At 42.2% G+C, this 23,709-nt stretch overlaps 1 protein-coding gene across 1 annotated transcript in view; it reads left to right on the top strand.

Annotated features, from left to right (window-relative positions):
- The window catches only part of LOC120924565 (cytochrome P450 26B1), a 67,427-nt gene extending 53,609 nt beyond the window's left edge, over positions 1-13,818 (top strand). Inside the window, exons 3-6 of the mRNA XM_040335547.1 lie at positions 2,736-3,011; positions 7,113-7,268; positions 10,974-11,255; positions 12,412-13,818. Of these exons, the coding sequence (XP_040191481.1) occupies positions 2,736-3,011; positions 7,113-7,268; positions 10,974-11,255; positions 12,412-12,804 (1,107 nt within the window). The 3' untranslated portion in view covers positions 12,805-13,818. The remainder of the gene's footprint in view (positions 1-2,735; positions 3,012-7,112; positions 7,269-10,973; positions 11,256-12,411) is intronic.
- Positions 13,819-23,709: the final 9,891 nt, after the last annotated feature.

Below are 23,709 nucleotides of genomic sequence, written 5' to 3'. Positions count from 1 at the left end.
CACAAATAATCTGGTAGCAACCTCTCCAAAAAAAAAAATTGGCAGCGCACATATTCGATATACGAAGTGCGAACGCTTGAGACTGAACTTCACAAAACAGACACTAGAGGGCGCACTGCTTGTATTTTACACGGATCCCAGATCTGGTTTGATGCTTTTCAATGGCTCGAGTTTCTTTTTCCAGCTGTATGTTTTAAAAAAGTGTTGATTTTAAATGGCTGCGCTGTTCCTGAGTGACTTGTGCTTTGTCTAGCAAGGTGTTACTATAAAAATAATACACGTGGTAAAAATAAAAAAAATATAAGACAAGGTCAGACCTGACTTTTAACCCATTTTTCGTGATTATTTTTATTATTATACAGGGTGTATATAGTGGCAACAGTTTACACAGCGCTTTGCAAAATAAAAGGAGACAGTACAGTTACAATACAATGCAATTTCAGACAAGAGGGGAAAAGCTGGCCATAGATAGTCTGTGTTTAGGTTGAATGGAAAAAACTGATCAGATCAAGTTCGAGGTATGGTGACCACCTTTCCAAACTGCCATTCAGGGACACCCCCCCCCCCCCCCCCCCTTCCCAAAAATCAGCTTGTACGGTAATGAATCACAGCACAGTGATTGGACACAAGAGGTGGGATTTATGATTTCTCCAATCACAAGCAGGGGGCGGGGATTGTGCATTTCCAGGCATTTCCGGGCAGGACAAGTACTGTCAGTGAGTAAAGCGGTGATGTGGCGGCCTTTTATGGGGCATCAGATTGGCCCACAACAAAGTAAAGCGTGTCACATAGATTACCACAACAGGTTAGTGTAAATGGGCCCTAATGTGAATTAATTTCAGAATTGCTTCTAATGAAGCGTCAATTGGCTGTGAAACTAGAAGAGACAGTTTCTGTGACCCCTACTTCCCCCGTGACCCCCCCCCCCCCGGGATCATTCGTTTAGTGATACGTAAGGTCTGTCACCATGCTTTTATATTGAATTCTTTTGTTGTTTTATTGATGTTGTATTAATACAAATGTATACTTTTTCATATATGTATCTATATATTTGAGTCTGTCTACTTACCTGTACCGCAATAGTCCAACTGCCCCGTCTTTTCGCCCTTTTGGTTTGGGGACCAAAAGTCCAATTTCTATTAAAATTTAAATTTTGGATGATGGTACTACTAATTAACAATCTACTACATGGGTTACTTTAGAGCAGTGGTTCTCAACCTGGGGGTCGGGACCCCCTTGGGGGTCGAATGATGATTTTCCAGGGGTCACCGAGTCCTGCTGAAGCCTGCATCGCTCTGCCTGCCTTTTTGCTGCCACCCAGCAGGGCTGTCCTTGGAGCTTGTGGATGCCCATCTGGGCTGTTCCTGGAGCTTGCAGCCACCCATTCAGTTCACAGGATGGCTGGGGGTCAGAGACTAGATGTCAGCTGACTGGTGAGGAATGTGAAGTGGGAGGGGCTGGAGGAGACCCTATCTTCTGATTTCAGCATAGGTGTCACTGCTACGAGATGCCACAAAGTCGGAGACAGTGAGTAACACTACCTGTAATTATAGTTCCCATTAAAAGTCTCCACTACAGTTCTCAGATCAGCAGATGACCTTGATCAAGAGCACCTAAGTTGGCCGATCAGAACTCCCCCCAGCATTGCCACTCATCCCATTCCCCCCACCCACCAAGGAGTAAGAGAAGAAATAAAAATAGAGAATAAGTGGAAGGGAGAGGAAAAGAGAAGGAGGAACAAAGAAAAGGGGAGAGAAAGAACAAGAAAGATGGCTAGAGAGAGGGATGGGGGAAGCAAGAAATTAGGAGAGAGAGATGAAAGGGAAAGAAAGGAGAACTAAGAGAAAGCGTGGTACATCCTAAAATGTACCATAAGGGGTTTTAATACTGTACTAGTGGAAGGGACTCAGGAAACACTAAATGTCAGGGGTTTAGGGGTGCAAATTACTTGTCTTGCCGACAACCCAACGCTATGAAAATTATTTTACTGTTAGGGTTCCCCACAACTTGGGACATTTTTTCAAGGGGTCACAGGCCTAGAAAGGTTGAGAACCACTGCTTTAGAGGCTAAAATATAATTCAGAAATGGGCCCTAAGTTGAGTACTGCCTACACAATGCCAATACTCGTTATAGGGAATAGTTAGAAAACATTTTAGCTAAAGATACACTCCACCAAAAGACGACAGTTGACCATAGTAAGATTCATTAGGAACAGTTTTATTAACTTGCCATACAAATGAAAGCTTGACATTTTTCCGTCTCTTGAGTTAGCCAATGGATGTCCGGACTTTAACACCAAATATTCTGCAAACAAAACCCAGCAAACAAGACATATGGTGAACGTGCCTCCTAAGCCAGGAAAGTCTTACATGTATAGACGCCTGCTGACTACGGGGGAAATTTTCACATTCACACATTGCTTGTGTTTCTTGTTCAGACTGACAAATCTCCTCCCTCATTTTGGGTTTCTGCTCTCCGATCCCTCATGTTTTCAAGGAGCTGAACTTTATTTTGGCTCACCAAGGAGTACGCTTACATTACATTACACACAAGCCCCACACTTGCCAAACAGCACTGTAGGCCGGCTAGGCCCAGAACCTGGCTTGGCTCGTCTTCCCGCAGTAGGCGTAGCTTCCCCTTGCTGTTGATTTTATAGTGTCTTCTTCTGCCATGAATAAGTCTGAATGAATCTTGAGCTTGATGAATGTATTGTGTTCTTGTCTGCCTCTCGTAGGTGTTCTCGAAAATATTCAGCCATGAAGCGTTGGAGACCTACCTCCCGAAAATACAGCTCGTCATCCAAGACACATTACGGATGTGGAGCAGCAGTCCCGATCCTATCAATGTCTACTGTGAGGCTCAGAAGCTGACCTTCCGCATGGCCATCAGGGTTCTGCTGGGCTTCAGGCTCTCCGATGAGGAACTCAATCTCTTGTTCCGGGTGTTTCAACAGTTTGTGGAAAACGTCTTCTCGCTGCCAGTGGATATCCCTTTCAGTGGTTATAGGAGGGTAGGTATCCGTAAATCTTTTGCAGTCTTTGAAAATAGCCAATTCATTTTTAAGAATTAAGAGAAAGGGTTCTGTGTACAAAGATCAATTTAACCCAAAAATGTATTATTTCAGTTTTTGGTAGATACTAGAGATTTAAAGAGGAAGTAAACCCTGATGGGGTTTACTTTCTCTATGTTTCCCTGCAAAGGTAAAGCATAATGGATGCAGTTGATCTTTCTGCCCCTATACTAGGGCCGGAGGATTGACTAGAATCCATTGGTCCTGTGGCCCATTCCATTAGTCGCAGGGCTCTTTCCTCAGGTCTTGGGCGCCCTTCCCTTTCAACCTCGGGGCCCTTCACACTGATCCCGGGGCACTTTCCTCCCCTCGTGGTGCCCTTTATAGGCCCAACTTCACTCTGCTGCGACATGTCATGCAACACATAGGGGGTTGATTTACTAAAAAAAAAGAGTGCAAAATCTGGTGCAGCTAAGCGTGGTAGCCAATCAGCTTTATAACTTAAAACGGAGGTCCGCCAATTAATTTTTTTTTAAAAGTCAGCAGCTACAAATACTGCAGCTGCTGACTTTTAAAATAAGGACACTTATCTGTCCAGAGAGCCTGCGATGTTGGCACCCAAAGCCGATCTATCGCTCGGCTCTCGTGTGCTGCCGCCGCCATCTTCGGTAAGGGAATCTGGAAGTGAAGCCTTGCGGCTTTACTTCCTGGTTCCCTACTGTGCATGTGCGAGTCGCGCTGCGCTATCCCAGTGGTCCCGGCTGTCTTCTGGGACATGTGTGTCTCAAAGGGGACAAAAGAAGTGGCATAGATACCGCTATTACACAGGTATCTACTCCCTCCTCCCCCTGAAAGGTGCCAAATGTGACATTGGAGTGGGGGAGGATTCCGAAAAGCAGAAGTAAAATTTTTGGGTGGAACTCCGCTTTAAGCTTGTTCAATTAATCTTTGACAAAAATAAGAACAAAACGTAAGGAAGCTGATTGCTTTCAATGCAGAGCTGCACCAGATTTTGCACTTTCCACTTTTTTTTAAATCAACCCCATAAAGTCGCACGACAAATTAAAACACATTAATTTCAATGGGTGCCATCTTAATTAATGTGACTCAAGTCTCAGCAAAAAAAAAAAAAGGTTCCTGCACAATGTCTCTAATAGCCAGATTCAGAGAGAGTTACGCCGGCGTATCAGTAGATACGCCGATGTAACTCTGAATCTGCGCCGTCGTAAATTTAAGCGTATTCTACAAACCAGATAGTCTTAGGCTAATATACGAGCGGCGTAAGTCTCCTACGCCGTCGTATCTTAGGGTGCAATATTTACGCTGGCCGCTAGGTGGCGCTTCCGTTGAGTTCGGCGTAGAATATGCAAATGCCTAGATACGCCGATTCACGAACGTACGTGCGCCCGTCGCAGTAAAGATACGCCGTTTACGTAAGGCGTTTTCCGGCGTAAAGTTATTACAACAAATAGCTGGCCTAGTCAATGTTAAGTATGGCCGTCGTTTCCGCGTCGAAATTTGAAATTTTTACGTCGTTTGCGTAAGTCGTCCGTGAATGGGGCTGGACGTAATTTACCTTCACGTCAAAACCAATATGTCCTTGCGGCGTACTTTGGAGCAATGCACACTGGGATATGTACACGGACGGCGCATGCGCCGTTCGTAAAAAAAACGTCAATCACATCAGGTCACCACCCATTTACATAAAACACGCCCCCTCATCCTCATTTGAATTAGGCGCGCTTACGCCGGCCCCATTTACGCTATGCCGCCGGAACTTAGGAGGCAAGTGCTTTGTGAATACTGCACTTGCCTCACTTACTTACGGCGGCGTAGCGTAAATACGATACGCTACGCCGCCGGAAAGATGCGCCGCCGTACCTGAATCAGGCTATAAGACTTTAGTGTGATTTGAGAGCCATAGACTGCAATGTTAGATCACAAAAGTCACAATCAAGTCGGCACATGAAAATGCCAAGGAAGTTGCAAGAAAATCGCAACAAGTCGCACAACTTTGGGGTTGCTCCCACAGCAAGGCCCGTTCACATGTTCTGCATTGAGCCCCCTTTCTGCCTCTTGGACCCCCCCCATGGTGACGGAAAGCCAGGGCATAGTGCAACCTTTGCATCCCTGGTAGTTCCTCCACTGCCCTAATGGGTTACCATGCACATTAAAAAAATGCAACTACGGTTGTCTCCGAGTGACGTCAAAAGTGATTCATCCCGTAATGATTTACGGCGTCCTGATGTGTCAGTTTTGCTTATAAATATTTTAGGATAATGAGGTTTCTAGGCTAAGCCGCTCATATAAAAAAGGCATGAACGAGAACAGGAGCAAGTCATGAGAGAGACCACATTCCAGGCAGATGACTAATGGATGAAACCAATTAATTTTTTTAGTTCAGGATTAAGTCAAATGCTGCATAATTCATGGAACGTAGAAACCTTTTTTTGTTCTCTGATCACCTCGGAATTACCTGTTGCTTTCATAGATTTTAGGGCAGTGCGAGACGTGAAGAATTTTGTAAAAAGAACTTCTTGGCGTTCACTCAGACAAGTGTTATACAAACCATTATTTATACATTTTTTTGGGGGAGGAGGGCATTAGGGTGACCACATTTCCAAACCACTATTCAGGGACACCCCCCTTCCCAAAAATCAGCTTGTGCTGTAACAAATCACAGCACAGTGATTGGACACAAGAGGCGGGATTTATGATTTCTCCAATCACAAGCAGGGGGCGGGATTGTGCTCCTCCAGACATTCCCGGCCAGGACAAGTACTATCAGTGAGTAAAGTGGTGATGTGGCGGCCTTTTTTGGGGGCATCAGATTGGCCCCGGGGGGTAGCTGTGTCAGTTTCATTCCGGGACACTGTATTGTCCTGGAATGAATGTGCCCGGGCAATCCGGGACATGTGGTCACCCTAGAGGGCACGGGGCAGATCCACAAAGAAATTACGCCGGTGTATCTATTCATACGCCGCGTAATTTCAAAGTTCCCGCGTCGTATCTTTGTTTTGTATCCGCAAAACAAGATACGACGGAATGAGGGATCGATCCGACAGGCGTACGTCTTAGTACGCCGTCGGATCGTAGGTGTATATTTACGCTGGCCGCTAGGTGGCGTTTCAGTCGAATTGTGCGTCGAGTATGCAAATTAGCTAGATCCATGAACGTACGTCCGGGCGGCGGTTTTTTTTACGTCGTTTGCGTTCGGCTTTTTCCGGCGTATAGTTAAAGCTGCTATATGGTGGCGTACTCAATGTTAAGTATGGTCGTCGTTCCCGCGTCGAAATTTGAATTTTTTACGTTGTTTGCGTAAGTCGTTCGCGAATAGGGATTTGCGTAGAATAACGTCACCGTCATAAGCATTGGCTTGTTCCGGTTTAATTTCGAGCATGCGCACTGGGATACCCCCACGGACGGCGCATGCACCGTTCCAAAAAAACTGTGTTTACGTCGGGTCACGACATATTTACATAAAACATCACATCCCCCATCACATCGATTTGAATTGCGCGCCCTTACGCCGCCAAAGATACACTACGCCGCCGTAACTTACGGCGCGCATTCTTTGAGGATTCGGAAAAAAAAGTAAGTTACGGCGGCGTAGTGTATCTTAGATATGCTACGCCCGGCGGTAATATGCGCCGCTGTACGTGGATCTGCCCCCATGTTGTTAAAGGCTTACTATTTTTAAAATATCCAAAGGTAATTTTATAGTTATCTGTGGACCAGTATTTAGGTTTTGTGCTGCCCTAGGCCTGACTAAACTCTTGCACCGCCTTCTTTAAATATGACCCAAACCTTCCTGTCAAGGCCACACGCCTTTCTGTTTAAGGCATGAATCTATCTATTGGAGATTGACAGGTGCAGGAGAGAGGGGGCTGCGCTCCTGCGCCCACTTTGGACGCACCGCCACTGGATGTAACTGGAAAAAAAAGCATATTCAACCACTCGATAGACCAAACATTAACCAGACATGGCCATAGATATTTATCTCCCTGCTACAGATAATCAATTGATGGTGTAGTACATATAGAACCTGTAGGCCTACCCTACGACCACAGTAGTGACATTCTGTTTATTTGCTTCATCCAGGGTATGCAAGCACGTGAGACGCTGATAAAAGGTTTGGAGAAGGCAATCCAGGAGAAGCTGCAGAACACTCAGGGGAAGGACTACACGGATGCCCTGGATGTCCTTATCGAGAGTGGCAAGGAGCACGGCAATGAGCTGACCATGCAGGAGCTGATGGTAATTACCCTTCTGTGAAATACCAACCCTAATGCATTTAAATTAATCTATGGCACAGTAAAGCACAGGTTTATGTTAAACCAGCAGTTTTTTTTGGTTAGTCCATATTGTTTTTTGTTTTTTTGGTTAGTCCATATTGGTTTTGTGGAACTCCCTGGTTGCTGGGCAGCAGTCTTTGGTACCTAGACAGCAATCTCTGGATGCTTGGCTGTAGTCTTTGGTAACTTGGCCGTAGTCACTGGTAACTTGGCCGTAGTCTCTGGTAACTTGGCCGTAGTCTCTGGTAACTTGGCCGTAGTCTCTGGTAACTTGGCCGTAGTTTCTGGTAACTTGGCCGTAGTCTCTGGTAACTTGGCCGTAGTCTCTGGTAACTTGACCGTAGTCTCTGGTAACTTGGCCGTAGTCTCTGGTAACTTGGCCGTAGTCTCTGGTAACTTGGCGGTAGTCTCTGGTAACTTGGCGGTAGTCTCTGGTAACTTGACCGTAGTCTCTGGTAACTTGACCGTAGTCTCTGGTAACTTGGCCGTAGTCTCTGGTAACTTGGCCGTAGTCTCTGGTAACTTGGCCATAGTCTCTGGTAGCTTGGTGGCAGTCTCTGCTAGCTTGGTGCATCTCCCTGGTTGCTTGGCAGCAGTCTCTGGTAGCTAGACAACAATCTCTGGTTGCTTGGCACAGTCTCTGATAGCTTGATAGCATCTCTGGTCGCTTGGCAGAAGCCTCTGGTAGCTCGACAGTAGTCTCTAGTAGCTTAGAGGAAGTCTATGGTAGCTTGACAGAAGTATCTGGACGATTGGCAGCCATCACTGTTAGCTTGGTGGCAGTATTTGGTAGCTTGTGGAAGTCTCTGGTAGCTTGGCAGAACTCTCTGGTTGCTTGGCAGCAAACTTTCATAGCTTGCCAGCAGTCTCTGGTAGCTGGAAAGAAGTCTCTGCTAGCTTGGTGGCATTCTCTGGTCACTTGGCAGAAGCCTCTGGTAGCTTGAAAGCAGGCTCTAGTAGCTTGGCGGAAGTCTCTGGTCACTTGGCAGCAGTCTCTGGTTATTTGGTGACAGTCTCTGGTCGGCATACAAAAATAGCACTGGCATATGTTGGGAATGAGAGTGTCTCAGTCCCAGAATATATATACATACAAAGAGAGAAATGCATAAGGGACTTTCAGAGACACAAGCCAAAAAGTCTAAAATTTACAAAATATATTAAACATTTAAACATATATGATACATACTGCTAAAATTATTCTGGTAAACACAAACACATTAAATGTCCATAGTTGCATAGTTCAAAGCATAGTTGGCAATCCAGAGGGCAGATGCTTATGTAACAAATTTCTCTACGCGTTTCACGAGACAGTGCTCACTTCCTCAGGAGATATATATATATATATACACGTCTGAAATTAGAAACAAGGTTGTTAGGAAAAAAAAACAAAAGGGGGGAGAAATGAAGGGGGAATTCACACTAGTCCTCTTGAACTCCAAAAAAGGTTAACAGTCATATGGATTCTTGGTCTCTGGTCAGCAATCTCCTCTGTTTTGTAACCGCAGTTAGCTAGAACAATAAACACATCAGTGGACTCGTGGGCTCATGACCACTGAAAATTTTGGTCTGTTGGTGGCTTAAAGTGAACTTGGGATTTGCCCACGCCGTATAGTGTATCTAGGTTCCCAACAATTTATCCATACCTTCGGAAAAATAGAGAACCTGCTCTCTATCTAAGTCCATTGGAAATTCTGACAGAAAAAGTCCGATAGGGCATACACACGGTCGGAATATCCGATGAAAAGCTCCCATCAGACTTTTTCCATCGGAAATTCCGATCGTGTGTATGGGGCTTTAGACTCCAGGTGCTGAACGGCGATGAAGTAAACAAAAAGGTTTGTTCACCTGTATGGAGGTGTTAAAGCAAACCTGTTGCTCTACACTGAATAAGAAAAGCACCTACTGACTTCTTGACTCCGGTGATGACATTTCTTTGCCTGTTGCACTTTCCAAGAGGATAGAAAAGCTGGTTGGCTGCTATGGGCTGCGATGGACCACACAGGCTGCATACAATTCTAGCACTATGAGAAATGAGACTTATAGTTCAGAACGGCTAAATCATTGGTGGCATGAATACTACATTTTTTAGCCCATAGATTATTGATGTCAACCTCGTCTTTTTCTCTCCCTCGCTGGGCATGGGAAGAGGCTGGCAGGGTACGTATCTTGCATGTACTTGCTAAGCAGCGAGCAGTTTGTCTAATCAAGAGATTAGCTCGTTCACAGTGCTGGATGCAGGTCTGATTACATCATATGGTAGTAATGGCAGCTAAATTAGTGACATGTTGGGGAAGCTTGCCCAGTGCACTTGGCACCATCCCAGGCAGCTCTCCATGCCAAGTACCCAGGCTGCCTGTACAGTCCTAGCTCCTGATCAGCCGGGGAATGTTCTTGTGATGTGCATAGCTGGAAACCTTTTTTTTTTCTGGTTCCAAGTTCCAGGGCTGTCATTCTCATAAGACTGTTACAAATGAACTATAATATGGTATGTTAAAAATAAATAATTTATCATATCAACATTTAAAAACAACTAACTAGACCACCATACAATCACTACAATAAATAGATGACAATGTTGTCCCTCTAAACCACAAAAATCAAGACGGCCTTCCTATATAGCACCAGTGTACTGATATGAAATTTAAATGCTCAAATGTAACAGCCTTACAAGTCAACTACACAGCAGTCTTGGGTACATTATATTGTCAAAAGTATCGAGACACCTGCCTTTACACGCACATGAACTTTAACGGCATCCCAGTCTTACTCCGTAGGGTTCAGTATTGAGTTGGCCCACCCTTTGCAGCTATAACAGCTTCAACTCTTCTGGGAAGACCGTCCACAAGGTTTTGGAGTGTGTCTATGGGAATGTTTGACCATTCTTCCAGAAGTGTATTTTTGGTGTCCGACAATAATGTTGGACGAGAAGGCCTGGCTCGCAGTCTCCGCTCGAATTCATCCCAAAGGTGTTCTATCGGGTTAAGGTCAGGACCAGTCAAGTTCCTCCACCCTAAACTCGCTCATCCATGTCTTTATGGACCTTACTTTGTGCACTGGTCCAAATCATTTGGTGGAGGGGGGATTATGGTGTGGGGTTGTTTTTCAGGGGTTGGGCTTGACCCCTTGGTTCCAGTGAAGGGAACTCTTAAGACGACGATGTCAGCATACCAAGAAATTTTGGACAATTCCATGCTCCCAACTTTGTGGGAACAGTTTGGGGATGGTTCCTTCCTGTTCCAACATGACAAAGCAAGGTCCATAAAGACACGGATGAGCGAGTTTAGGGTGGAGGAACTTGACTGGCCTCAACCCAATAGAACACTTTGGGGTGAATTAATGCGGAGACTGCGAGCCAGGCCTTCTCATCCAACTGCCTGATCAAAGCTTAATTGAAAAAGCTGACATTAGAAGCAGATTGGCTACCATGTACAGCTGTACCAGATTCTGAGTGCTCCAGTTATAGTAACCCCCCCCCCCCCCATTAAGTGGTGTAGTGAGGATCAAGGTGGCGATGGCTGAAGAAGCCAACAATGCCATCTCCCTATTTCTGTATTGACAGTTTATCATTTAATATGCAATATTGCATGTGCTATAATCACAGTGCACAGTGAAACTTACAATTCCTCTTTAAAAAACTGACCTTTTTTTTTTTTTTGCTCCTTCACAGGATGGGACTCTGGAGCTGATCTTCGCTGCCCATGCCACCACTGCCAGTGCTAGCACATCGCTTATCATGCAGCTGCTGAAGCATCCAGCTGTTTTGGAGAAGCTGAGGGAAGAGCTGCGCAGCAATGGGATCCTGCACAATGGCTGCGTCTGCGAGGGGGCGCTACGTGTAGACACCATTACCACCCTTCCTTACCTGGACTGCGTCATCAAAGAGCTGCTGCGGCTTTACAGCCCAGTCTCTGGGGGCTACCGGACCGTGCTGCAGACCTTTGAGCTGGACGTGAGTATTCATAGTTAACCATCTGGGCTTGGATTAAACAAGGTCTTTACATTTTAAAAGTGTCAGGGAGACTGGTGGTTTTATTAATTGAGAAAAGAATCTGCACAGGCTTGCTCCACTGTCAGGCAAATGGGATGGCCACACACCAGGTTCGGAAATCTAAGTAGAAATCTTTATTGTAGTAAAATCTACCAAACAGTCACAGGAGCTGAGAACAGATGTTAACACGTTTCACACTTAACTGCACTTAATCAGTTATCTTTATGATGAAGTGCAGTTCAGCGTGAAACACGTTGCCATTTGTTCCCAGCTCCTAAGACATTGTGTTTGATGGATTTTACTGCAATAAAGATTTTTACTTGGATTTTCAATCCCGGTGTGCGGCTATCCCATTTGCCTCATTGTGTTTCTCAGTTGTAAGCTTGGTCTGCATCCAGTTTTGGGTCTGCCTATTCGGCATTGGGTGCCTACCTGGAGCAGCGCATCTACATATTGAACTTTGCAGGCCTGCTCTTGGTTCAAAGAACGGCAATGACTTCATGATGACAAGCAACCCTCATAGTACTTCACTGCACCACCATTATACAGTAAAGTGGAAACTCGAATTACGAGCATAATCCGTTCCAGGAGAATGCTTGTAATCCAAAGTACTCGCATATAAAAGCGAGTTTCCGCCCAACCATCTGCCGGAGAGCCTCAGGAACACACGAAAAGGCCCGAGGACCGCTCAGCTGACCTCGGCAAACCTCGGGAAGGCGCAGGAACGGCGTATTTCTGAGTCTTTCCGAGCATCTGAGAATGGCTCTGATCGGCTTCGCTCCGCTCCGACACCCCCCCCACCTCAGGCCAAACGCGGTACTGCACACTGCTTTGGCTTGACTCCTGCTCATTTTGCGAGACAACACTTGCAAATTGAGTTAGGATTTTTTTAAATACAATGCTTGTATTGCGAAACGCTCGTTACCGCGTTACTCACAATCCGAGGTTCCACTGTATACACAAACCAAACCGATAATGAAAATACCAACCAAATGGTTTTCTGTGTATTTACCTAGAGCAGCTTTGTTAAAAAATACATGTTAAAGTACCATAGAGCTTTGAACCTCTTAGTGAGTGAATTGTTTACTAACAGAAATATTATCTCTTACCTCTCTAGGGATGCCAGATCCCCAAAGGATGGAGTGTCTTATACAGCATCCGGGACACTCACGACACATCTCCGGTCTTCAAGGATGCTGATGTCTTTGACCCAGACCGCTTTGGGCAAGACCGTACAGAAGACAAAGATGGCAGGTTTCATTATTTGCCGTTTGGTGGTGGAGTACGGAACTGTTTGGGCAAACAGTTGGCAAAGCTTTTCTTGAAGACCTTGGCCATTGAGCTGGCCAGCATGAGCAGGTTTGAGCTGGCCACCAGAACTTTCCCAAAAGTCCTACCGGTGCCGGTGGTCCACCCAGCCGATGAACTAAAGGTCAGGTTTTATGGACTAGATTCCAACCAAAATGAAATTGTGACGGAAACAGAAGCCATGCTTAGTGCAACTGTGTAGCCATCAAGGCCTTCGATATCCTTTCCCTGAAAAAAATAAATAAAAGAATACAAACTGGGAAACGAGCACACCAGTCAAAATCAAAGCTAGATTATAACAAGAAAGAAAAATATATCCACGAACAATACTAACTTATGTATACCGAGCCACCAAACCCGTGACTTTATCTCTGTGGAATGTTTAACTTAAATATATTAACATATATACATTAAGTGACGGAAAAAAAAAAGCTGATCCAGGTCCTATCTTCATGAATCCTGCTGCAGAAAAGGACACTTGGAGATCACTGGCTGGGCAAGGACTTCACTTAAGGATTTTTGGAGAGCTGGTGGATCTCCTTGTCGAGGGATTCTTGGGTGGTCTCCCAATGTTTACAAGACCTACCCCTGTTGTTGCTTTCTTGTCTGTACTCCAGAAGTTGTTTCAGTGTTACTCATATCAGTGATACCAGGGTTTCCTACTCTTGTTTATATACCTGCCTTATTTTGTTTTCTTCAAGATAAAAAAAAAAAAAAGAAAAAAAAAAAAAAAAAGCTTTCCAAGAAAAGCTTGCAATGACGGGTCATTATATTGAGTGTTCTTTAGCATGCTAGCAGTCACAGGATTTACAATACGATCGTAGAAGTAAGTTGACATCTAGGTTGGATGACCCAACTAAAGCACTGGAAACAGAACGTGTGTTTTTTGTTTTCCAGCCAGACAATAGATTGAGGTGAAACTAAAGGTGGACACCACTTATAGCTACTCCTATCTTATTCACATACCTTCACAAGCAAAATGGTTGGGCTGGTCCTTGGCCAATCGATTCTCACCTAGAGATCAAAGCAACCTATGACAGTGGCAGTGCCTTCAGGACCAGTGGACAGGCAAAATGCATCATTGCAAAGGTCTTTGCCTACAGAGTTGATGTAATTGTTTGTACTAAAAAAAAAAATTTGTGGTTGTTTTTCTTGCCATGGTGAGCCCACCTGAATCTAGCGTATGACAATACATACATTTCAGTTTAATTTTTTTAATTCTATTACGTATAACTGTCTTTATTAATATTAGAGGCCAGTGCCTTAATTTAGCAAGGTCTACTCGTCTTTCTTAATAGGCAGACCCTTACATTCCCTCAAATCCGTCCACAAGTCCTGAGCCAGCACTTGGTCTGCTTTCCTTAACTTCCTTGTGCATTCCATCGGGGGTTACCCATAATATGTTATAAACCGTTTTCCTGATGGTCAGTGGCCTTTAAAAATACTGGTTAGAGCACAAGGCCATTAGATGTATTATTATTATTATTATTTTGTAACATTGTTTTATATGAGCTACATAATTTTCTCTGATAACGTTGAAACAATAATAATCTCCTGCGCTTGGGTGTTTAGTCTCTAGAAACATCACACCGACCAACTCTTTAAATTAAAGCGGTGGTTCACCCTAAAAACCAAGTTTCTACCATCAACTCCAGCATAGTAGCGTGAGCCGAAATAGGACTTGGCTCTTCACGGCGCCTGCGCAGTCAACTCCGATGTCTGTGCGCAGGCGCCGTATAGCACAGAGTCCTACTCCGGCTATTTTCGGGAAGCGTGACGCGCCATAGCCGGCCGTCAATCATCTTCCCTCTGCATAGGAACGCCCATTCCCCGCGGGGAGTCTGAAACGTCACTACGGCAGTAAACTGTGAGTACGGCGCCAAAAAACAAAATAAAGGAGTACTGTAGATCGCGCTAGTATGCTTGATGGCATGCTAGAAAGAAAAACATTTTTTTAGGGTGAACCCCCACTTTAAGGTAAAGCCTGTAGTCTGGCAGCCCTCCTCAGAACAATGGGTATTCTTAAGACCCCTTTCACAAAAAATATCGGCGCTATACTGCCACCGCGCCTCCCTCCCCAGTGCGAAAGGGACCCGAAACTGAAAAAAAAAACATATAAGGAGGGCGCACCGACCTTGTGCATTACCAATAGTAGAATTTTATTAAAAACATATAAAACAATGTTTATACTCACAAACGAGTATGATTATGATGGCCGGAAGTGGTGGGTGGAACGCAGACACCACCCACACTTCCTGGCTATGGGACGGCATGCGGTCCACCTGACGGTATTTCTGGTCTCTGTATTATACAGACGGTACAGCACCCATCACCTGGCGAAATTTTCCTCATTCCTCTTCTCTGATTGACCTACAGGGTTTGTAATGTAGAGGAAAGATTTGGTTGACCACTCCTGGTGGGACATATACCCATACTAATCCCAGTTCACAATATATCTATGAAGTCTGGATGGGGACCTTTCCCTCCTATCAGAAGGTAGGCATGTGACTAATCTGACCCATTGGGCAGGGTAGTCCATGTAGGTGGGGGTGACTTACTTTGGTGGGTGTTACTTGGGGCGTGGACACGTGGATGCATATAGAGACAACTAGGAGAGATGAGCCATTGACCATCTAGGCTCTGAGGAAAAGGGTACGCCCTTGAAATGCGTCAGCCATTTAGGATATTGTCTGATCCCCTTAACACCAGGTCCGGTTTGTGGGTGTCCAGAGAAGCAGTCTGACCAATTGATAAGCCTCTTTTACATGCTCGTTTGAGAGTATAAAACATTGTTTTCTATGTTTTTAATAAAATTTTACCATTGGTAATGCACAAGGTCGGTGTGCCCTCCTTCTTCCTTTTTTTTCTCTGATAACGTTGGCCATAGGCCAATAGACATTCGGTGGACCAGATTTGAGTGAGATATCTAAAGTTGTATGATCGTGTCTGTACTTGTAATAGAAAACTGTTCATATTGCTGTTCAAAAGTGGTGCTAAAATGACCAACCAGACCCAAAAATGTATCTACAGAAAATTGCTAACTTTCTTTCGAGAAGGTCTGGAAATCCAGTTGGCTAGTTAACCAGTTTTTGTTGACCTATCAACAAAGACCCACATACAGGTGAAACTCGAAAAATTTGAATATTGTGCAAAAGTTCATTTATTTCACTAATGCAACTTAAAAAGTGAAACTAATATATGAGATAGACTCATTACATGCAAAGCCATGATTTGTCACAATTGTGATGATTATGGCTTACAGCTCATGAAAACCCCAAATCCACAATCTCAGAAAATTAGAATATTGTGAAAAGGTGCAATATTCTAGGCTCAAAGCGTCCCACTCTAATCAGATAATTAGGCCATAACACCTGCAAAGGGTTCCTGAGCCTTTAAATGGTCTCAGTCTGGTTCAGTAGGAATCACAATCATGGGAAAGACTGCTGACCTGACAGTTGTGTAGAAAACCATCATTGACACCCTCCATAAGGAGGGGAAGTCTTTAAAAAGGTAATTGAAAAAGAAGCTGAATGTTCCCAAAGTGCTGTATCAAAGCACATCTAATTTTTCGAGTTTCACCTTTAGATTCCGCGCACGGTCCATACCATACGGCAAAAGATGTGTTTAGTTTAATACTTTATGTTATTCTGCCCCTCCTGATAAATGTAACCCTTTTTCTGGCTCTTGGGTCCCAATGCGACAATACTAAAGCTGAATTAAGACATCTCAAATTCTGTAAATCAATTTTGGCCAGTCCCAATATTGTGGGCTTAGGGCCAGATTCACAAAAGAGATACGATGGCGTATCTCCTGATACGCCGTCGTATCTCTGTGATCCGCCCGTCCTAACTATGCGGCTGATTCATAGAATCAGTTCCGCATAGATAGCCCTAAGATCCGACAGGTGTAATTGACTTACACCGTCGGATCTTAGGATGCAATTCTAGGCCGGCCGCTTGGTGGCGATTCCATTGCGGTCGACGTAGAATATGCAAATGACTAGTTACGCCGATCCACGAAGATCCGCGCGTTCGTCGCAATCTTGTACGTCGTCGCTAGTCGGTTTTTCCCGTCGCAAAGTTACACCTGCTTTAACATGGCTTATCTTTAGAACAGCCATGTTAAAGTATGTCGTTCCCGCGTCAAATTTCTTTTTCTTTTTTTTTTGCGTAAGACGTCCGGGAATACGAAACGCTGTTACGCATGTCGCAGTTCAAAAAAAACGTTGGGGCGCCGTAATTTTGTGCAAAGCACGTCGGTAAATTTTAACACGGAGCATGCGCAGAACATTCGGCGCGGGAACGCGCCTTATTTAAATGGTGCCAGCCCCATTTGAATTAGGCGGGCTTGCGCCGAGCGGAATTACGTCACACCGCCACAAGTTTACAGGTAAGAGCTTTGTGAATCAGGCACTTACGCTGTAAACCTGCGGCGGTGTAACGTAAATGGGATACGTTACGCCGCCACGGAGTAACGTAATTCTACCTGAATCTGGCCCTTAGTTCCCATTCTTTGCTTGCATGGGTCATCAATGATCTAGTCTTGCTTATTGATTGTAGGAATTTTAAATGTATACATTTTTTTTTTAATTTTGCTACAACGTACGTATAAATCTTTACATTTTGATATTGTTACACTCAAACATAAAACAATACTTACACATTATTCCTATCAGACAAGCACTTGATTTGTTTGTGGCAAAGGAGTTAATAAATTATTTAATTAGACTTTTTTTTTTCCATTTAATTTTTTTTTTCATTTTGTCTGTTTTTTATTTTTTTATTTTTATTTTTAAAAGGTAAATTTTATTTATTTTCAGCACACAACATACAACAAACAACAGACACATATATGTAATGAACAGCGCTCAATCCATTACAACATTTTGGATAGCTGGTAAACATTGGTTAGATACATAGCAACCCAAAAATCACATGTCAATTTGCCCAACTGAGACCGTTCAGTGGGCAGGGGCTTCATTCAAACTTTAAGGAGCAGGTGGTATGGTACTCTCGGAGCTAACCCAGGAGCCCCAAACCTTTAAGAATTTTTTCTGGCTTTTTTTTTTTTTTCAATTATTTTTTTTTCATTTTTTTTTTTTTATCCTGTATTTCTTTTGCTCTCTTTTCCTGGTCTTATGCTTAAAACGCACCATCAGCTCTTGTAGGATTACGCCTGGATTTTTATTTATGTGGATATGTTGTTATCTAATACTACAGTAAGCTAGATTATTAAAAAATAAAAAATAAGGTTAGATTTTAGGTGGAATATGTAAGTCACTGGAGTGCAACTTTTTACACTACCCTGTGTATTATTTATATACTATTTATTCACTATATAAAAAAAAAAAAAAGTAAATAAATCAAAATACAGGTTGGGTGAAACTCAACTTTGTGTTAACTGTCATGTTTTAAAGAGGCGCAGTTAGCAGTTTTGACTCATAAGCTGATTACCAGGGAATTTTAACTTTTTTTTTTTTTTTGTATTTCAATGCTCAAAATCTCACCTCTAAATGTTTACCTTAAAAAAAAAAAAAATCGGCTCATTCAGTGAGTTCATTCATCGCAAGAGGTGAGCGAATTATAAATAAGGACCAAACTCTATAAAAAGCTCAGAGGTCACACCTTTTATATATATATATATACTAAGATATACATAAATCTGTAGAGATACACCTATCTATATAGTTTTATAAGATCTATATTTATCATAAAATAGGTGCCTAAGAATGCTGAATGCTCTTTTTTTATTTTCACCACTTTAATGCCTCAGTTAAGCTGCCACAGTCAGCTGTTTTTGCCGGATTCTGGCAAATAGCGTTAAATCCCCCAAATTTAGCTTTTCCAACATTTCTTCAAAAATAACGCTATCACTTGCCATGTAATGATTCGTGCAGCGAAAGCATCAATCACGGCCCTGCAATAGATTTGCAGATTAAGCACTTTGAATGTCACATTTTTTTTTTTTTTTGTTTTCATTCGTGCAGTCCACGGAATAATTCTCGAAAAAAATATTTTATACACGACCTTAGCTGGCTTATTTTTTATTTTATTTTTCTCTCTCTCTTCGACTTTATAAAATATTACAAGGGTATTTTTGTTATAATTCAAATAGATATTTAGTATGATGTTTTCGCCCCTTTCTCGTTGTTAAATAATTATTTAGTAAAGCGTGGGTTTCCCGATATTTGTAAACAATGTCCAGATATTAATATGTTTATATTAGCAGACATTTTTAATATTAAGAGAAGCACTTGCTATTATTATTATTTTTATTATTTTTTGTTGTTGTATGAGTTGTTGCCCAATTATTATTATTTTTTCAGTGTCATGTGGTTTCTGATGTATGTATATAATATTATGTGTCATATATTAAAATTAATGTTGTGTATTTTGTGATCCTTAAAGTAATCAGTACAACAATTTTATAGAATTCAATAATAAAAAATAAAAAATAAAACAAAGAGAGGAAAGTGTGCTTTGTATTTCCTTTTTTTTTTGTACCTTATGGCTTTCCTAGATATTGAGTGTCCACACAATTTAAGCTAGAAGTCTCCCAGAACTTATCAAATGCCAGCTTATTACAGCTACAGTCAGAAAGGCACACTTCATTATCCTGTAATTTGGCGTAAATTTATTTAATAAAGAAACAAATTACAAAAAAAGGCAGAACTTCTCTCAAAATTAGCAATGTATAGTATATATTAAAACTTTCATATATATATATATATATATATATATATATATATATATATATATATATATATATATATATATATATATATATATATATATATATAGATCTATATCTAGATCTATATATCTACCTATATGAATATATATATTTATATATATGTGTGTGTATATATATATATGTGTATATATATATATATATATATATATATATATATATATATGTATATATATATATATATATATATATATGTATATATATATATATATATATATATATATATATATATATATATATATATATATATATATATATATATAGATCTATCTATCTATTTAGATATACATCTATATCTAAATCTATATATATATATATATTATATCTATCTATCTATCTATCTATCTATCTATCTATCTATCTATCTCTTCCCCAGTATAAGTCTATTTATTTATAAGTCATGTAAACAAAAAAAAATACTGGGGGGAAAAAAATTAAATATTGGACATGATGATTTTATTATAGGCTATTTGATTTTTTGTTCTTACTGTTAATTAGTGCACCTAGAGAATACATGGGGGCAGATCCACAAAGCGAGTACGCAGGCGTGTCTAGTGATACACGGCGTACTTTGAAATTTCCTGCGTCGTATCTTTGTTTTGAATCCTCAAAACAAGATACAACGGCATCTGGGTTAGATCCGACAGGCGTATGTCTTCGTACGCCTTCGGATCTAAGATGCAATACTTCGGCGTCCGCTGGGTGGCGTTCCCGTCGTAATCCGCGTCGAGTATGCAAATTAGCTATTTCCGACAATCCACGAACGTACGAGCGGCCGTCGCATTCTTTTACATCGTCTCTAGTCGGCTTTTTCCGGCGTATAGTTAAAGCTGCTATATGGTGGCGTACGCAATGTTAAGTATGGCCGTCGTTCCCGCGTATAATTTTAAATTTTTTATTTTGTTTGCGCAAGTCGTCCGTGAATCAGGCTGCACGTAATTTACGTCCACGTCAAAACAATGACGTCCTTGCGTCGTCATTTAGCGCAATGCGCGGCGGGAAATTTAGGGACGGTGCATGCACAGTTCGTTCGGCGCGGGGACGCGCTTCATTTAAATGAAACACGCCCCCTACTCGCCGCATTTGAATTGTGCGCCATTACGCCGCGAGAGATACACTACGCCGCCGTAACTTACGGCGCAAATTCTTTGTGGATTCGAAGCTGGGAACAGTAAGTTACAGCGGCGTAGCGTATCTCACATACGCTGCACCCATGCAATTCTTTGTGGATCTGCCCCATTAGGTTTATATTTCTGTTTGGCTTTGTTTTTTTTTTGTTTTTTTTATTTGGATTATTTGCACCCTTTTTGGTTATAGTTTTGACTTCTGCAACCGATGTAAAAAGTGTTTATAGACCTGTATTCTAATAGTCTATTGTATATGCTCATTGTTGGTATTGTGAAAAAAAAATAAAAAATAAACTGCATTAAATATAAAATTACATTATAAAAATGTAATAATAAATAAATGTAATAAAATGTAATAGAATGCAATAAAAATAAAAATAATTTGTGAAAAAAATTAAATTTAATAATATTCAAATAAGATAATTATAATATTCAAAAAGGTATATATATATATATATTAATATATCTCATCAAAAAAATATAAAATAAGCCAAGCAGAGGCAGTCCTAAAAATAAATAAAGATCAACCTAAACTATTTATGAGTAATGTGTAAATAAGTAAGTGGGGCTCCAGCGGTAACTATCCACCAAATATAAAAAGAAAAAAAAAAATAGCGCTGAAACAATCCAAAAAAATACATATTTAGATCAAAGAAAGATCATTTTATAATGAAGTAGGCGTAGTGTAAATGTACTAATGAAAATCGGAGTAAATTGCACTCACAAAAGCTGAGCTATCATGTCTTCCTTCCACCTCCTGGATGCTGACCATGACCAGGGCAGGATGACAATAGTTAGGGAAACGTATTATGAATGGCGGCTTTTTTACACATCACTCTAATTATATCACCTTCTATTAGCTGGATTCAGGTAGGGTTACGCCGGCGTATCAGTAGATACGCCGTCGTAACTCTGAATCTACGCCGGCGTAAATTTAAGCGTATTCTGGAAACCAGATACACTTAAATTAGGCTAAGATCCGAGCAGCGTAAGTCTCCTACGCCGTCGTATCTTAGGGTGCAATTTTTCCGCTGGGCGCTAGGTGGTGCTTCAGTTGAGTTCGGCGTAGAATATGCAAATTACTAGATACGCCGATTCACGAGCGTACGTGCGCCCGTCGCAGTAAAGATACGCCGTTTCCGTAAGAGGTACGCCAGCGTAAAGATAAAGCTGCCCCCTAGGTGGCGTAGCCAATGTTAAGTATGGCCGTCGTTCCCGCGTCGAAATTTGAAAATTTTACGCCGTTTGCGTAAGTCGTCTGTGAATGGGGCTGGACGTAATTTACGTTCACTTCTAAACCAATACGTCCTTGCGGCGTACTTAGGAGCAATGCACACTGGGATATGTACACGGACGGCGCATTCGCCGTTCATAAAAAACGTCAATCACGTCGGGTCACCCCCAACCATTTACATAAAACACGCCCCCTCATCCTCATTTGATTTAGGCGCGCTTACGCCGGCCCCATTTACGCTACGCCGCCGTAACTTTGGAGGCAAGTGCTTTGTGAATACAGCACTTGCCCTTTCTGACTTATGGCGCCGTAGTGTAAATACGATACGCTACGCCGCCGGAAAGATGCGCCGCTGTACCTGAATCTGGCTATATGAGTGCAACTTACTTTCAGGTCTTGCCCATCCCCCAGCCTGTGACTGGACAGTGAAAGGAGAAGCGGAAGACTGATGAGCTAATTTTTTTTTTTTTTTAGGAGGTAATGGGAACTCAATGCTTATTTCAGTGGTCCAAGTGTGAGGAAACAGTTTGAACAAGTCCACTGATTCTGATGAAGCATGCAATAGGTACCTAGAAGCAACCGAAAGTAAAAACATAAATGGTGCCAAACCACAAAATTAAAGAGTCCAAAGGGCCTTCATCTGTTTATAACGCCATCTTATAACAGCACCCAACGCGTTGCGGAGGCAACAACATTCCTTCTTCATTAGGGCTTAAAAGAATGGAATAAGAAGTTGAATGGACTCTTCTAAAGCTGTCCATAGAGGAATAAAAAGTTGAACGAAATTTTTATAGGAAACTGTTGTTCCTCCCACTGTGTAAAGTCAAAAACTGGAAGCGAAGAGGATTTGGTCACTTTCATGTAGACAAGGCTTGGGAAGCATCTGAATAAACTGATCTGACTTTGGGGGCCGGAGGAAAGGTCTGGGATCTCTCCATAAAGAGGACCTGTCACGGCCCGTGCTCTTACAAGGGATGTTGCTCATCTCTTGTCATAGCAATAAAGTTGATCCAAACAAATAATAATTAAAGCACAGTGTTAGAAGAATGTTTGAATAAAATAAATAATAATAAGAGAATCTTTTTTAACCACTTCCCGACCGCCGCATGTAAATGTACGTCCACAGAATGGCACGTACAGGAAAATGGGCGTACAGGTACGTCCTTGCCTTCTAGCGGGTGGGGGGTCCGATCGGGACCCCCCGCTACATGCGGCGATCGCTCCCCGGAGCTGAAGAACGGGGAGAGCCGTGTGTAAACACGGCTTCCCCGTGCTTCACTATGGCGGCGCATCGATCCAGTGATCCCTTTTATAGGGGAGACTCGATCGATGACGTCAGTCCTACAGCCACACCCCCCTACAGTTGTAAACACACACTAAGTGAACACTAACTCCTACAGCGCCCCCTGTGGTTAACTCCCAAACTGCAACTGTCATTTTCACAATAAACAATGCAATTTAAATGCATTTTTTGCTGTGAAAATGACAATGGTCCCAAAAATGTGTCAAAATTGTCCGATGTGTCCGCCATAATGTCGTAGTCACGAAAAAAATCGATGATCGCCGCCATTAGTAGTAAAAAAAATATAATTAATAAAAATGCAATAAAACTATCCCCTATTTTGTTAACGTTATAAATTTTTGCGCAAACCAATCGATATTATTTTTACCAAAAATAGGTAGAAGATACGTATCGGCCTAAACTGAGGAAAAAAAACATTTTTATATATGTTTTTGGGGGATATTTATTATAGCAAAAAGTAAAAAATATTGCATTTTTTTCAAAATTGTCGCTCTATTTTTGTTTATAGCGCAAAAAATAAAAACCGCAGAGGTGATCAAATACCACCAAAAGAAAGCTCTATTTGTGGGGAAAAAAGGACGCCAATTTTGTTTGGGAGCCACGTCGCACGACCGCGCAATTGTCTGTTAAAGCGACGCAGTGCCGAATCGCAAAACCTGGCCTGGGCATTTAGCTGCCTAAAGGTCCGGGGCT

The sequence above is a fragment of the Rana temporaria genome, chromosome 1 (genome assembly GCF_905171775.1).
Source record: "Rana temporaria chromosome 1, aRanTem1.1, whole genome shotgun sequence".
Lineage (NCBI taxonomy): Eukaryota > Metazoa > Chordata > Amphibia > Anura > Ranidae > Rana > Rana temporaria.
The sequence above is the reverse complement of the archived record's forward strand: the minus strand, read 5'-3'. Positions and strand labels throughout refer to the sequence as shown.